A 14,318-nucleotide genomic window follows, 5' to 3' on the forward strand; every position below is an offset into this window, starting at 1 on the left:
GTGAGCGGCGCATAGCCAACCAGCTGGGCCTGTGGCTGTGGTGGCCACGATAGGGAAAGGGTGCAGGCAGGCAGGCAGGCAGGCAGGCAGGCAGGCAGGCTGGACACTGGACTGGTGGAGCGGGTCCAGTCTTGCGGCCGGCTAATGTCTAAGTTCGAGGGCCACGCCCCACGCCCTGTCCCCTGCCACCGCCCTTGCCGCCCTCACACGCACTCTCTCGGAGGGCCCTACCCCTCTCTCTCCCTCTCGGAAAGGGGTGGCGGCGGGAATTTAAATTTGAATGACAGCAGTGCGTGCGTGAGGCCGAGTGTGAGACCGCATAAGTGACCGAACTGGCGCCATGGCGGCTCCAGAGAGAAAAATTGTAATTTTTAAAAAAAACGTGGTTTCCTTCCAAAATTTGAAAAAAAAAATGTGGGGGAATACAATAAAATTCCTGCAATTACTCTATGTTCCGAAACTACAAGACAGCTGCTATACGGCAAAAAAATAATTTGTGATCAACTTTTGTAGGAAATGATGGAAACGCTGTTCGCAATGCGAATGTGAATGCGATTGCCGCCTGCCGAACTGCAGCCGACGGCACGGCGGTACAAAGGTCAGGCCTTGGCGCGGCCCGGCTTGATTTGTGGGCCGCAGTGTGATAGTTGGCGTCGCGAATAGCAGCAGGTGCATGCACTGCATGTACAGCGGCGACCCCCTCGTGCCTCTGTGTGTGTGCGCGTTGATGTACCGCTTCCGTGATTAATCTCAACGCTTTCAAGTTTCGAGTGTAGTGGAGCGGCGGCGGGCGTTTGCGTGCCGCGCTGACCGATGCCGGAGTTACGCCCGAACGTGCTTCGGTGCACAACAAACCGAAAAGCCAGGGACTTCTTTCGGAGCCACGGCTGAGGGTGGCGCAAGGGGCGCAAGTCGAGTGAGCGCAGGGACGATTTTGAGCCGGCGGCCGCCTCCTTGACAAACTGCCCCGCGGCACACCACACCAGTCACAGCACGGCGGCACCGCGGCGGCACCGCGGCGGCACACAAAGCGTCTGGGGCGCAAATTGGCACCTGTTGGTGCGCGCGACAACGCCTCGGGTTCAACACCCATCCATGCGGCCCGTCATCTGCGGAGCGCATCGAGGCATCGGAAGGGCAGGGCCACTGTAAACACGGAACGTGGCCAAGCCATCGCAGCCAAGCACTACACCAGCTGCTCCAGGGCGCAGACAGGCGGTAATGTGTCTGCCTAGCTGGTGGACAAATATTGTGATTCTCTGGCCGAAAGGAGAAGAAGGAGAAGAAGTGGAAGGGTGGAGCGGGGCGCGTGGGGGAGGGCGGTATCTCATTATAAACATGCTCTAACTCCTCCCATAGCTTAAAATAACCCGCGCCGACTAGACTGGACCAGGACCGATCTGATAAATAGCGGTCACGTTAGCGCACCGCGTTCCTCGCGAAAACGCGACGCGATGTCGCGACGCGCCAGCGCGCGCGGCCGAGCGTTTGAATTCTGCCCGGCAGTGACCGTGCCGTGCCGTCCGCCGGCTGGCCGAACCAGCGCGCTGCTGGAGCCGGCCCGGAGCGGCACGGCACGGCACGGTCACTGCGGGCAAATTCAAAGCTCGGCCGCGCGCGCTGGCCGTCGCGACATTCGCGTCGCGTTTTCGCGAGGAACGCGGTGCGCTAACGTGACCGCTATTTATCAGATCGGTTCCTGGTCCAGTCTAGTCGACGCACGTGAAATAGAAGCCGCTGCCTCAGGCCGTTTGGACGTACGGTTAGCGCGACTGAAAATTCGACTTTGCTTCACTACCCTTCGGCGGGGTGGTCGCGGTCGATCTGCCGAGTAGATAAACCTCACCATGGCCCTTGTGAACGTACCTGCATGGTTCCCGTGGGTTTGCATCGCGTCCGGCGTGCACGGGGCGTGTTTTTGTGTGACAGTGCGCGCGATCCGCCGATGACCCCAAAAACTTTAGGCTCGATGCGCCTCCACTTCCGTTATCGGATCGGCTCAAACTTGGCAGAGGTTCGTTTCAGACCAAGGCCTTTCAGAAAAACCCTGACGGACCCAAAATTCGATATGACGAAACACCCTACCGAACGTGCTTCGGTGCACAACAAACCGAAAAGCCAGGGACTTCTTCGGAGCACGGCTGAGGGTGGCGCAAGGGGCGCAAGTCGAGTGCGCAGGACGATTTGAGCCGGCGGCCGCCTCCTGACAAACTGCCCCGCGGCACCCACACCAGTCACAGCACGGCGGCACCGCGGCGGCACCGCGGCGGCACACAAAGCGTTGGGGCGCAAATGGCACCTGTTGGTGCGCGCGAAAACGCCTCGGGTTCAACACCCATCCATGCGGCCCGTCATCTGCGGAGCGCATCGAGGGCTCGGAAGGGCAGGGCCACTGTAAACACGGAACGTGGCCAAGCCATCGCAGCCAAGCACTACACCAGCTGCTCCAGGGCGCAGACAGGCGGTAATGTGTCTGCCTAGCTGGTGGACAAATATTGTGATTCTCTGGCCGAAAGGAGAAGAAGGAGAAGAAGTGGAAGGGTGGAGCGGGGCGCGTGGGGGAGGGCGGTATCTCATTATAAACATGCTCTAACTCCTCCCATAGCTTAAAATAAACCCGCGCCGGTCAGACGGGCGGGGCGGGGCGGGGCGTGGCGTGGCGGGGCGTTGCACTGCACTACTGGCGAGGCGGCCAATAGGAAGGAGAGGGAAGTGCGGGCATTTGCCTATGGGGAAAACGGGCGTGAAACCGTATTGGCTCCGAGAAGATCCACGCGCGGATAGCAGGCCGTCTCGCTCGCACCCGCAGGGCGTGCCGGCCCGCCGGCGCCACCGGCTAATGAGGAAGACAGAGACGGAAGAAAATTGCAGGTTGCGCCTTGAAAGTGCCGCGAGCAGTGCTGCCAAAACGACGCGCTTGCGTAACACGTGCGCGAAACGCCGTGCGGCGCGCCAATGCTAAACTTCATTTGAATTTGTTCGGGCCGAAAATTAATCAGCGCGGCGAGGTGCGCGCCGCCAGACGACAAAAGCAGTGGCGATGAATGCCGGTGGCCGACCTTTATACTCGATGACCTTTGGGCCTTAGGGGCCTTTGGGGCTTTGGGCCTTTGGGGACGCGGCCGGGCCGTGCCGAGCCGCGCTCTGCCCGAGCGGGCCAGTGACACGCCGGAGGGCGCACTGAGGGGCTCAGCAGAAGACAAAAAAAGGGCAACCCTTTTCCGGGTAGGCTTCATTTCGCGGGACAGGTTTTTCTTAAGTTGGGAAGATTTATTTGAACTTTTCTGAAAAGAAAAATTAGTCAAATGTTGTCGAGTTTCTGGTTTATTAAGAAAATGCCGCTGACTAGGTAGACTTGATTTGGGGACTTCCCTCGAGCGCGGATTTTCCGAAACGCCCTGTCCTGGCCCGCCTCACCCACCGGCCAGGCCGGCCATCCGTCACCCTCAGCCACCGCACTATTATTTCGCATAGGAGGGAATTCGACGCCGGGGGTCGGCGACGCGACGCGACGCCATGCCGACGCACGTCATAAACAACGCGGCAGGCGGGACGGGCGGACGGATGCACCTAGGACTCCATCATCCCGTCCACCCGCCCTGCCCTGCCATGCCATGCCATGCCATGCCCTGCCGCTCCGGCACTCCCACACCAATAATTGAATCGCGTTGATATGCTCTGAATGAACATCCACAAAGCTCAGCCTGCTATACGACCGCCACACGCGACACACACACACATACACACACACAGCGGCGGCTGTGGCGCCCCCTCCCCCCGCAGCCACACGCGTGGCGGCGGAGGGGCCCCTCTTCTTGGTCGCGTACTTTACGATCTTGCTCGGCGAGAACTCCTCCTCGGCGTCGTAAAGTAACGCGCGGCAAAGCTGCCGTCTGTAATCGCCGCCGTTTACACCCAATCGAGTGGGTAATCACGGCCGGCAACGCGATATGGACAAGTGTGGGAACAGCACACTGCCAGGCGAAATCGCCGGGTGAGTTTCGGGGATTTCGCGGTGGCGTGGAATAACTTTTTTTTTTGTTTGTGTATGGGGGCCGTGTCACATCCGTCGCGCCGCCCTCGGTCCTCCGTCTTGCGCCAACGAGCAGGCCGAGCGGGCCGTGAGGGCGAAGGGGGACTGCCGCGCGGCTCCTCAGCCTCCGCGGTCGGAGTCCCCGACGTCGTCAACCGTTTTCAATAAAGTGGCGACGCTTACTTAACAAATCGTCGGACGTCCGCGACCCGGATTGGCTGCCACTTTACGAGCCGGGGGAGGCCGCCTCGCCGACGCGGAGGGTGTCGTCATCCCGAAGCGCGGGGGCGGCGACGTTGTGGCGACCGCGCTGAGGTACTGCGCGCCGCCGAGCGGCACCACTAAAAGTGATGTACTTTTAACAACACGGCGGTCTCATTCCTCCGCTCGGCCGCCATGAGAAATCGCTGCGCGTTGCCCGATGCCGCCGCCGCCGGCCGCGGTCCCGCGGTCCATCCCGGGCGCGCGGCTGACGTCAGGAGCGTCAAGGCGCGCAGACGTGACGGAAGTGGACTAATTGAAGTCAAAGTGAGACATCCAGCGGCCGGCCGCAGCGGCGCACCGCGCGGAGCCACAGACCGACGTGCAGAACACGCCGCGACCGCAAGGAGGCGAATCAAGCGATATGTCAATTAGACACTACGGCCGGCTGTCTGTCTGTCTGTCTGTCTGTCTGTCCGTCCGACCGACCGGACTGGAACATGCAAATCAGCACACGGCCGTGTCACCGTTTGTCGAGACGAGTCGCTCCTCTAGCTGCCAAGTCTGTGTGCGTAAAGAGGGGCGTGGTGTCTTATGCCGGGGCCGCCTTGCACACACACTCACACACGCAGACAGACACATACACACACATAGGGACCCTCACGTACGCGCCGCGCACAAGTCGATACAGTCACTACATCTCCATCCTCTTTCGCGCGGGGACGGTGGCGCTCGTGTTCACACGGCCCGAAGCTACCCGACGACGGTCTTCTTATCGCGTCGATGGAAACACTCCAATACGCCCCCCCCCCCCCTCCCCCTCCAGTGTATCGACTTGCCATGCCGGGCCGCGCGGTGGCTCCCAAATTATCACTGAATGAACCGGGTCCGGCCACCGCAGATTCCGAGAGGATGGTGTCCGTCGCTCTGTCTCTCTCGCTCTCCCGCGGGATGGTCAATGTGCGCGACAGAGACAGAGCGAAGAGACCTTTCTTCGGAATCAGACCGCCGCTTGCGGCGAGCAGAAGAAGCGGCGCGACCGACAGCTGCGGGCCCGGCGCGCACGGCGCTGCGGCCAACCCTAACCAAGACAGCGCAAGAACGGCCGAAACTGGTCGAAACTGTAGCCGCCCGCCCGGGCCCTAGTTGAGGGCTGCACTGTTCATGGCGGAGAAGAAGTTGCAGCGGCGCGGAGAACCCACGGATCGGCGGCCGAGCTGCTGCTGGCGTCGCTAATCACGAACCGTCAGGTCGCCGAAGAAAGGCACGCGCTGCGCTTCGTTTGCGTCTCGACCGTGGCGGAACAACAACAACAACAACTTCGCCACCCGACAAGAGCGTCACCGGCATGGACCGACCATACGCTGTTCTTGCGACCCTGCCCATGCAAGGCCATGGGAAGTGATGATATGCCGGAAAATGGGAAGAGGGTCGCAAGGGCGGGGCGCTCCCAAAGGGTCCAGCCGGGGTGCCGGGCCGCTCACAATGTGTTGCAGGGTTGGCAGCCACGCGACGCAGTGCAAAAAAAAAGAAGAAGAATCGGACTTGGGACAATCCATGGGGGTAACACGTGTACTATAAATTTAAAAGTGGGGGTAGGAAAAAAAATAAACATGGGGGAGAGCATGGCGCGCGCAAGTGCAAACAGTTCATCACAACAACGGGGGCACGGCCCACCCCCTATCTCGGGCCCCAAAAATTAATTCATACTTCATTAGGGTTGGGCGTTGTCCTGATTCATGCTTCATTTGGCCTCCTGGGGTGGTGTGCGTGTGTGAGAGTGAGAGAGAGAGGGAGGGGGGGGGGGAGTGTCCGCAGGGATGTGCCTGGGCACTGCCTGGGGGTGGCCGCGCTCGGCCCCGGCCTGGTGGGCGTGGTGGGCGCCCAAGTTGGCGATGCAAGCCGCGCTTTTTGCGTTCGTCTAGCCGTTACGCGCTATCGCGCTTCGCGCCGCCACGGACCTAATCGCCACCTGTAAGCGAGCCTCTCCTGCTCCTTCTTCTTCTTCTCCTCGACGCCTACCTCTGGATTCGGAATGCGCCCCCTTCCACGCGCGAGGATGACGAGGGCCCAAAGACAAGGGGGAGGGGGGCGTTGGAGGAAAGGAAAAGGTGAGGCGGTTCCCAGAACAGACATCCAGCCTGTACAGCGCCCGGCGACTTTGTACGTGAGAGTGTGTGAGTGTGGGTGCCGCTGATCCCGCCAAGCCCGCCGAGCCCCGGCACTCGGTTTGTAGGGGGCGTGTTTTGTTCTGCGGACCACTGTGCTTGTTCCGGCGTCGCTACACAAGGCGTCCGCGGCGAGGCCGAGGCGGAGGCTGCGGCGCGGCCAGGGGCTGGGCATCCCACAGCCACGGCCTTCCGTTATGACTTTTCGTAAAGTCACGCATTTAGGCGCGGAAAAAGTTCGGGCCAAGTTGTTGTGGTGACCGGGGCCGGGCTGATGACGCGAATAAATTAAACGGCGCGGATACACAGATTATCCTTGGAGGGCGCCACGCACTCCGCACGGCCGGGGCGGCGGGGGCGTCTGCGCCGTGGGACGATACGCAGCCCGGCCCGCGTAAACAGGCCGTTAAAACTGACCAGAACAAACAAACACGCACCGCGCCGGCGCCGAGATGAAGAAGAAGGCCCCCGAGCTGAGGGCTCCGGCCGGACTTGGCGTCAGCGGGACCGGTATGTGACCTGGCGGGGCGCCGGGTGCCCCCCCCCCCCCCTCGATGCATTGGTATGTCAACCCAGCGGCACACACACACTTACACAGTGCGGAAACATTGGCGCGGCAAATTTTGGCGCCCTTTCGGTGAATTTCTTCCTCCGGCCACTCTATCGTCATGGGGATGGATATGTGAGGGTCGGGGAGCGGGGAGAGAAAGGGATGCGCCCACACACACACACACACACACACACACACACACACACACACACACACACACACACACACACACACACACACACACACACACACGGGCGCAGCCGCGACTCGCTCGCATGCGCGCATTGTGCGGTACAATGGGGGCTCTGGCCGGGGCGGCCGCACCGCCACTGCGACACCCCGCCGACGGCACGGCGGCCCGGAGGCCCGGCGGCACAGCGACGCGGTCCGGGCCCCCGGAAGCGCCTCCCCGGAAACACTCCCCGGAACCGGCACCGCCCCCTCCACGCCACGCCGGGCCGCGCCGGGCCGCGCGCTTCTTTGGCCGTCGGTGGTACCCGCGCTAAGCGCAAAGCCAAGCACTGCACCGATAAAACAAAACCGTAAAAAAAAAATATAAGGCTTGGTGCAGTGAAATTTCATCGGGCAGTGTAGTATATAGGAAGATCCACGCTGCGAAGCGGTCTCAAAGGCGAAGAAGAAGCGTATGGACCAATGGGAGTCCGGACTGGGGAGGGGCAGGGGGGAGGGGGAAGGGGGGCTGGAAGGCCTAACGGGCAGAGCCGTCTGACAGCGGGACCAGAGCAATACATCATTGCCGTGCGACTGAATATATACCATATTTATGTATGCACGGTCTGCGCGCGCGCGTGTGTGTGTGTGTGTGTGTGTGTGTATGGGTGTATGTGAGGTTGTGGTCATGGTGTGTGTGCGGGCGAGACTTTGACCACGACGCTAAAGGAGTTTTGCACTAGACGTAATCGTCCGATCGCATTCACGTCGATGTATGGATTAGTGCGCTTATTGTTATAGCACGACCTTGCAAAAAAAAAAAAAAAAAACGAGAGGGAAAGAAAAGAAGTACATTCTCGAGTTGTTTTTCTCGAGTCTTTACCTCAGCGTGCTGCAGGCCCTGGCAGCTCCGGCAGCTCCAGGGCCCCGGCCCGGCCCCACCGAACCCAAACGCAGTGATTCGCCTCTCCCCTCCTTGAGGCGGACCTCCTCAATACATAGTTGGGCCTCTCTTTTTTTATCTCCTTTTCCTCCTCCGGAGCGTACGTGACTTTGGTGTTTTATTTCTTAATCTTCCGTTCTCGGCTCCTCCGACGCCACGTGGGAAGGAGGGCGATGCCTCAGCCGCCACCGCGTACGCGCCGCGGTATACGCATCGACCACTTTTTCATAGTCCGCGTCGTCCCCGTGACGCCATGTCTGTGGGGTGGCTCGGACCCTTCGCAGTGCAGGCCCCTCCAGGTACAAAGGTGGCACGGCCAAGGTCATCGCTGCCACCTGGCCGGGCCTGGCCGCCACGAAGAAAGCCACGACCAGCCTTGAACTTGCGTTGCCTCATCGGCCGTCGCCATCCTGGCGGACGCTGGCGACGCTGGCGACGCCGTCCAGGCGGACACTGGCAGCCCGATGAAGAATGCCTTTTCATAACAGGTACAAGGGACGAGGCAAAGCGGCCGAGGCAGCGGGGGGACGGACACACAGAATGCCACGGGGTGAGGTGATACCGGGTCAAAATACGCCATTGTCCGGTCAGGTCGAAGAGGCCGGCGGGGAAACACCCGGAAAAAAGATTTTGGTCTGCCTTTGGTCGAAGTGGTAGGATTTGAACGGAAAATAAAAACTCTGTAGGGAAGGAGTAGCGGGGCCAGCGGCTGCCTCCCCCACCCCTCTCCCGACCGGCCGCCGCCCCCCACCCCTTCCTCCCTGCGCGCCGAATCAAGCATGGAGGGTGGCGGCGCGATGGCTGCAGCCTCCGCTGTAAAAACTACCAACTGTTTCGCTCGCGGCGTCTCAGCTGATCCGTTCGACAGAGTCGCGTCGCTCTGAATTTCATGAATACGTCGAAACGCAACGGTTCTGCACCGCATGCCGCCGAACCGAAGGTGTCAATGCTCCGCATTCATTAACGGCGAGGAATAGCTAAAACCGACCGCGGTCCCGCTCGTTTTGTTTTTCCCTTCGCTGTAAAACGCTGCCCTTGTTTTGCATGCGGGCCAAATATTTTGGCTCCTTTGTTGGCGCGCGGCGACCGAGGCAGCGACACTGTGAAATCGATTGCTGTGCTCTCATTATCCCCGCGGTGAGGTTAGGTCACGTCCCCTCTCTCTCCTATCTCTGTTTCTCTCTTTCTCTCTCTCGTTCTGTTTTCGCAGTGAAAGAACGAATCTCGAGGAGAGCTTCACGCCGGAATATAATGCGGGTCTACGTGAAGCTTCGGCCAACACACCAAAAAAAGGATCAGTGAAAATGTTTTTGTTTCTGGAAGTTGGCAGGATCTGGTCCAAAGTTCCGCTCTGGTGCGACCAGTGCGACTCGCCGGGTGGGGGGAGAGAGCGGGAGGGGGGGGGTCACTTTGGGGTGGCAAAGGGGTGAGGCAGCGAATGCGGCGGATCTAGGCTAGCCGACGCGGCGAACATGATTTATGTGGTTGTCACGTCGCAAATCACCGCGTGCACCTCACCGTGCTCCTCTCTATTCGCAGTTTCCCTCTCTATCGCACTCGGAGACGCCGCGGCTATTCGCAGCTTCCCTCTCTCGCGCGCTGGGAGACGCCGCGGCTGCCAATACTGCCTGACAGGCGAGCAAACGCGTCGACCGCGCGCTGGCAAGTCTCGGTCGACCGTCGCCAGCGTCGCCAGCCCTCTCGGCGGAGGTGCACTCACAGAACTATTCACCGACAAGGGTCATACCATCTTGGATGTCAAATTACGGAGATCGGTGGACCAAGTCACCATTGCTGACTTTGCACAAGTCTCTTTCGCACTCCAAGTGAGGCAAATCATTCAAACTCTCATGGCAAAAATTGGCCTTTCCTTGTACCGATGGGACACATCCCACGCACAAGGAGGTGCAGACTGCGAGCGAGGCAGGAGAAGCAGGCAAGCAGGCAGCCTCCTTACAAATTGGGGCGGTTTGTTCCATTACAGCCCGGCAGCCCGGCCCCCGGGCGGCGCGCCCTGCAGGCAGCAAGACAACCAATTGCGCCTTGCCTGCCTCGCCCTGCCTCGCCCTGCCGTGCCGTCATTATTGTCTCCCCGCTGGGCGCCGCGATCGAGAGCCACCCCGTCTGTCACCGCGAGGACCGCAATTACACGCACGCCTTCTTGAGGGGCTGCTCCTTCTTCTTCTTCTTCCTCTTCTTCGCGAAGATGTAAAGACGCTGCCACTAAATTGGGGCCGACAGTGGCCACTATTTTTTCCCCGCCGCCCTTTTTCATCGTTACCTCCAGCTCGGTGGGCTTGGGCGCCCCACGTCGCGGTCCAGCGGGCACCGCCGCCGCAATCCGCCGCACCTTATCAAACGCGCGGACACCTCCAGTTCGGCCACCTCCAGTTCGGGCACCTCCAGTTCGGCCACCTTCTGCTCAGCCACCTTCTGCTCAGCCACCTTCTGCTCAGCCACCTTCTGCTCAGCCACCTTCTGCTCAGCCACCTTCTGCTCAGCCACCTTCTGCTCAGCCACCTTCTGCTCAGCCACCTTCTGCTCAGCCACCTTCTGCTCAGCCACCTTCTGCTCAGCCACCTTCTGCTCAGCCACCTTCTGCTCAGCCACCTTCTGCTCAGCCACCTTCTGCTCAGCCACCTTCTGCTCAGCCACCTTCTGCTCGCCACCTTCTGCTCTGCCAGCTTCTGCTCAGCCACCTTCTGCTCAGCCACCTTCTGCTCAGCCACCTTCTGCTCAGCCACCTTCTGCTCTGCCACCTTCTGCTCTGCCACCTTCTGCTCAGCCACCTTCTGCTCAGCCACCTTCTGCTCTGCCACCTTCTGCTCTGCCACCTTCTGCTCAGCCACCTTCTGCTCAGCCACCTTCTGCTCTGCCACCTTCTGCTCTGCCACCTTCTGCTCAGCCACCTTCTGCTCAGCCACCTTCTGCTCAGCCACCTTCTGCTCAGCCACCTTCTGCTCTGCCACCTCTAGTTCGGCCACCTCCAGTTCGGCCACCTCCATTTCAGCCACCTCCAGTTCGGCCCTCCTTCTCAGCCACGCCCTCCTCCTTGCGCCTGGTCGCGACAATTAGCTGTGCCGTCCGGCCGAGCGCGGCGGCTGTGACTCAGATGCGTGCCGCACCGGCGCGATTTATCAGTGCGGCGTTATCTTTGCCTTCCTTGAAACCTCCGCGGCGCGCTCTGCTGTGTCGTTTGAACATGGCGCTGACTCGCTGACACCTCGCCGATGGTATCGGTGTCGCCATATTTCTGTTGGCCGCGTCAAACGGCGCGCTGCTCTGCCGGCCCGTCCCGTGGCGTCCCGGCCCGGTCCTCGCCGCTGACGTGCTGATGCTGCATTATTCATAGTTCATAGTTGAGCAGACAGATAGCGCCACCATCTGACACCATCTGTCGCTCGCTGCCGTTCGGGTTGGAGTACGTACCCCTGCGTGCACGCACACCTAGCGCCCCTGCGGTGGTCCCGGGTTCGTCCACCGTCAGAGGCAAAACGCAGCACGCGGAATTTGGGAACTTCTAGGAATGTTAACAGCCATTGCAGAAAGAGCAAAAAAAGAACGAAACAACAACAAAAAATATGGTCAAACCCGTGATCGTTGTTCTTGTACGCCACCCTGTCGGACCGAAAGGCCGAAAGGGGGAAAGTAAAGAGGAAGGTGTATAATTCGAGCGATCCATCACGCGCGTGCAAAAAACAGGGGAAAACACATACTCGGACAGGGCACAATTACAGCAAAGGGCGGGCAATTTATGACCCGCGGCCCGCGAAGTGTCGGACTTGTCGGACGGACGGGGCGCCCGTCTCCCTGTGGGCCTGTCTGTAACAGCGCTGTAGGCAAGACGCTTTGCTCGGCTTCCCCGGAGGCCAGCTACAGTCGTGGAATAGAATTTGACACTTCAGCCACAGTGTCATATCGAGGGGTCCTATTCCAAAGATCTTATGTGGGCGTTCCCCCAAAGACAATCTTACTATGAATGCAGGCGAATTTTACTTAGTTTGATCATTTGGTGCAGCCACAATCAATATAATTTGTGATTTAATTCACTTAAACGAAGATGAAAGTTAAAAAAAAAACCAAAAAACAATAGTGCATGTAGAAATACAGTATATTCCGCCTACTCTCGTATCCATCCCAAATGATCAAACTGAGTGAAATTCGCACGCGTCTAAGAGAAGATTCTCTTGGGGTAGCGCCGAGATGAGATCTTTTGAACTTCGAACATGCATATCGAACAGGCATCCGATCAAGAGGGAACCAACGAACTGGTTTTTGGACGAAGAAACCATTGGTGCCATGATGCGTTCCATTCGAGACCTTTTAGAGCTGAAAGAGTGCCCGGGAGTGAGCAGCCCCCTAAACGGGTCCGGCGGGAACTGGACCCTCCCTCCCTGTCCGAGGATGACACGCTTCCAAATCGCCGTGCCCGTGACCGGCCGGCCAACCCTTCTGGGCTCGCGGTTTGCGGTTCGAATGGCGGTCCGCGGGCCACGTCGCCGCACGTCCAACGGGAAGGGGATTCGGTACGCACCGGCCGGCCGCACCGGACCGGCACCGGACCGGGGCAGCCAATCGCCTGTAGTCTGATTCCGAGCAGATCGCTCTGCCTCTCTCGCACCCTCACGGAACGGCCCACGAGTCCGAGGGAGACGGAGCCGACTGGCAGCCGGCATGGGCGATTACCGGCCTTTTGGGGTACTTTGCGGCGGGCCGAACCGGGCCCTTGCCTTTTGGCCACACCTCCCGCTGCCTAAAAGGTCCTCCTCATCTCGACGGCCTGCTCCGCCTGCTCCTCGTGCGTGACTTACTGCAGGCGCGCCGCCGCGGGCCGCGCATTTCTGCACGTTGGCCGGCGATTCGGTTTCCAATTTTGGGCCGGCAGATAGCTGGTCCAGTCGCATCCACTTTTGACCCGCCTCTTCTTCTCTTTTTTGGTATTTTTCATTAATTTTTTTTCGGAGTGCGTATCGAGCATTATGCCGAAATTGGGGTTGACGCGATGCCGCGGGTCAGCGCGCTAATGAGTGATAAAACAATTCGGCTGCCGATAGCGCGGCGCAAAGTATTTTTCGGCGACACAACTAACACGACGAGGCGGCAATTCACTTTCCGAAAAGACGCCGAGAGGTACAGAGCGTGCGACAAAACCTCGTCGCCATACTGCTCTCCGCCTCTCAAAAGAGGTCCTCTATCGCGCAAAACTTCTTTTCATTGCATAGCCGAAGACTCACCACACTTCTTGAAATTAATCCGTGCATTTAGAAAGAAAGGATTGGGGTGCTTCCGGCATGCAAAAGAATCGAAATGGCAGTACGCTTGAAGAAAGCCCTGGCGGCACGCTTTCCCGTTTTACCAGTGGAGTGCAAGCATCGATGAGGCGAGGCTGCGGATCGGGTGACTTGGTACGGCAGGGCCAGGCAGAGCCCTGTGTCGGTGACACTGGTGTCTTCCTCAATACGACCGCCGCTGCGGGGATCGCTCTCAAGAGGAGCTTGCTTCGGCGGGCAGGGCGCACGGGGCACACAGGGCACACACACGCCCCCGGTTCGTCAACACGGGGGTCCTCGCCGGTTGGCGGCGGTTGGCGGCGGGGCTGGCAGTCCCGGCTTGCATGAGGCACTTCGCACACTATATTGCAGCACTACACTCTACTCGGTGCACAGGCGAGGACGCCGTCGTCGCCTTACCTGGTTCTCTCTGGCGGACGCGGCACTGCCGGAGACACTGACACACACACTGGAGGCACGCGCGCGCACGCCACGCGAGGTCCGCGATGTGGAGGCCGGCGCGACGACGCCGGGGACGCCGAAGACACACTACGGTGCACGGCGCGGCGCCCCAGGCCACTCGCACGTGGGACAAGGGAAATTAAAAATAGGCGGAGGGCCCTCCGCGACAACGCGACGGCACGTCGGCTGCTTCGCTTCGCGCTTCGCGGGGGCGGAGGGGCGCACAACACGCGGACCTGCTGGAGTCGACCGTGGCGTAGCGTCGCGTAGCGTCGCGTCGTACGAGATACGTAAGTTAAAGTGTTATCGTTCCGATGCTTTACGGCCGTGGAGCCCTCTCTCTCGCCCCACCCTGCCGCCGGGCCGGAGTGGGGGGGCGCCCCGAAGGGGGCGGGGGCAGCGCGGCGGGGCGCGGTGGGGCGGCGCGGCGCGAGAGAGACGGATTAGCGGGGCGGCCGCGCGACGGAGAGAGACTGGTTTATGGGGCGGGGGGCCGCGGGGGCCGCGGGGCCGTGGAGGG

General features: G+C 60.3%; 2 protein-coding genes across 4 annotated transcripts in view; both read right to left on the reverse strand.

Moving 5' to 3' along the window:
* Positions 1-11,071, reverse strand: part of LOC117641117 (calponin homology domain-containing protein DDB_G0272472-like) — a 42,195-nt gene extending 31,124 nt beyond the window's left edge. The window contains exons 1-2 of the mRNA XM_034378230.1: positions 10,736-11,071; positions 10,427-10,694 (exon numbers count right to left, since the gene is read on the reverse strand). Of these exons, the coding sequence (XP_034234121.1) occupies positions 10,427-10,694; positions 10,736-11,071 (604 nt within the window). The remainder of the gene's footprint in view (positions 1-10,426; positions 10,695-10,735) is intronic.
* Positions 1-14,078, reverse strand: part of LOC117641309 (homeotic protein antennapedia-like) — a 119,801-nt gene extending 105,723 nt beyond the window's left edge. For all 3 annotated transcript variants that reach the window (XM_034378518.1, XM_034378517.1, XM_034378513.1), the window contains exon 1: positions 13,757-14,078. The gene's annotated coding sequence lies outside the window, so the exon portion shown is untranslated. The remainder of the gene's footprint in view (positions 1-13,756) is intronic.
* Between the last annotated feature and the right edge of the window lie 240 nt (positions 14,079-14,318).

The sequence above is a fragment of the Thrips palmi genome, unplaced genomic scaffold (genome assembly GCF_012932325.1).
Source record: "Thrips palmi isolate BJ-2018 unplaced genomic scaffold, TpBJ-2018v1 HiC_scaffold_15, whole genome shotgun sequence".
NCBI lineage: Eukaryota > Metazoa > Arthropoda > Insecta > Thysanoptera > Thripidae > Thrips > Thrips palmi.